This window comes from Palaemon carinicauda, chromosome 18, assembly GCF_036898095.1.
Source record: "Palaemon carinicauda isolate YSFRI2023 chromosome 18, ASM3689809v2, whole genome shotgun sequence".
In the NCBI taxonomy this organism is placed as follows: domain Eukaryota; kingdom Metazoa; phylum Arthropoda; class Malacostraca; order Decapoda; family Palaemonidae; genus Palaemon; species Palaemon carinicauda.
The window spans coordinates 96935914-96936807 of NC_090742.1; the positions used below are offsets into that span (position 1 = coordinate 96935914).

The 894-nt window shown below is 41.4% G+C and overlaps 1 protein-coding gene across 1 annotated transcript in view; it reads right to left on the reverse strand.

Annotated features, from left to right (window-relative positions):
* Positions 1–230: 230 nt before the first annotated feature.
* Positions 231–894, reverse strand: part of LOC137657448 (uncharacterized) — a 1388-nt gene continuing 724 nt past the window's right edge. Inside the window, exon 2 of the mRNA XM_068391786.1 lies at positions 231–733. Coding sequence (XP_068247887.1) covers positions 231–733 — 503 coding nt within the window. The remainder of the gene's footprint in view (positions 734–894) is intronic.

The following is an 894-nucleotide window of genomic DNA, read 5'->3' on the forward strand; positions in this document are numbered from 1 at the left end:
CACCAACAATACTGGACCAATTTATGGAAAGTTTTCCATACCCCAAAATGACCAGAAAAGAAATTATCGTGAGCGAGACTAACTACTGATTCCTGAAACTGAGAAGGGACTACCATTTGTTCAATCCGAGAAGTCTTACTCATATCATCAGACGCAGGTCTACTAAATAGATACAATATATTATTGATCAACCCAAACCGAGGCCTAGTCAGGTCATTAATATCCCCTAACTAAAAATTAAATTCAGCTTTCTGGGCCTTAATGAAAACTGAACGGTCCCAATCGGGTTTCAAATCATTAATAACAATAGGATTATTCATTTCATCTACTGACCCGGGTCTTTCTACATCTACCTCTAAACTACTCAGTAACAAATCATCATCCTTATCTAATTCAGCAGCTCTGGCCGAGGCACGGGTCGTTACAGAAACAGGATAAGCCTCGACAGACAAAATAGGAAATAATTCACGACCTTCCCTGTTAAGCATGTCATTTCCTAAAATGCCGTCAATACCACGGATAGGGAGATTATCCCCAACGGCCAACTCGGTAATCCCATCATATCCTGGAAAAGATAACCTAACCTCCACCAATGGGGCAGAGACAACAGTGTTCGGGAACCCTCCCAGAACAACATAATTACCTGAATACGCTGTCAAACCAGGTAAAGAGGTACCTAACACCAGAGACCGAGCTGAGCCAGTGTCTCTTAAAAACTTCACATTGATGTGGCCTGATTCAAGGATTATCTTACCCGGCCATATATATTTGTCAAAATTCAGTCATGCATTCTTAGGACTATCGGAGGGATTATTACTACTGTCTACGCTACTGCTAACTATGGGCGGTTTTCCACCCTTATCACAAACATCAGAACTGGTGGAAATCAATGAT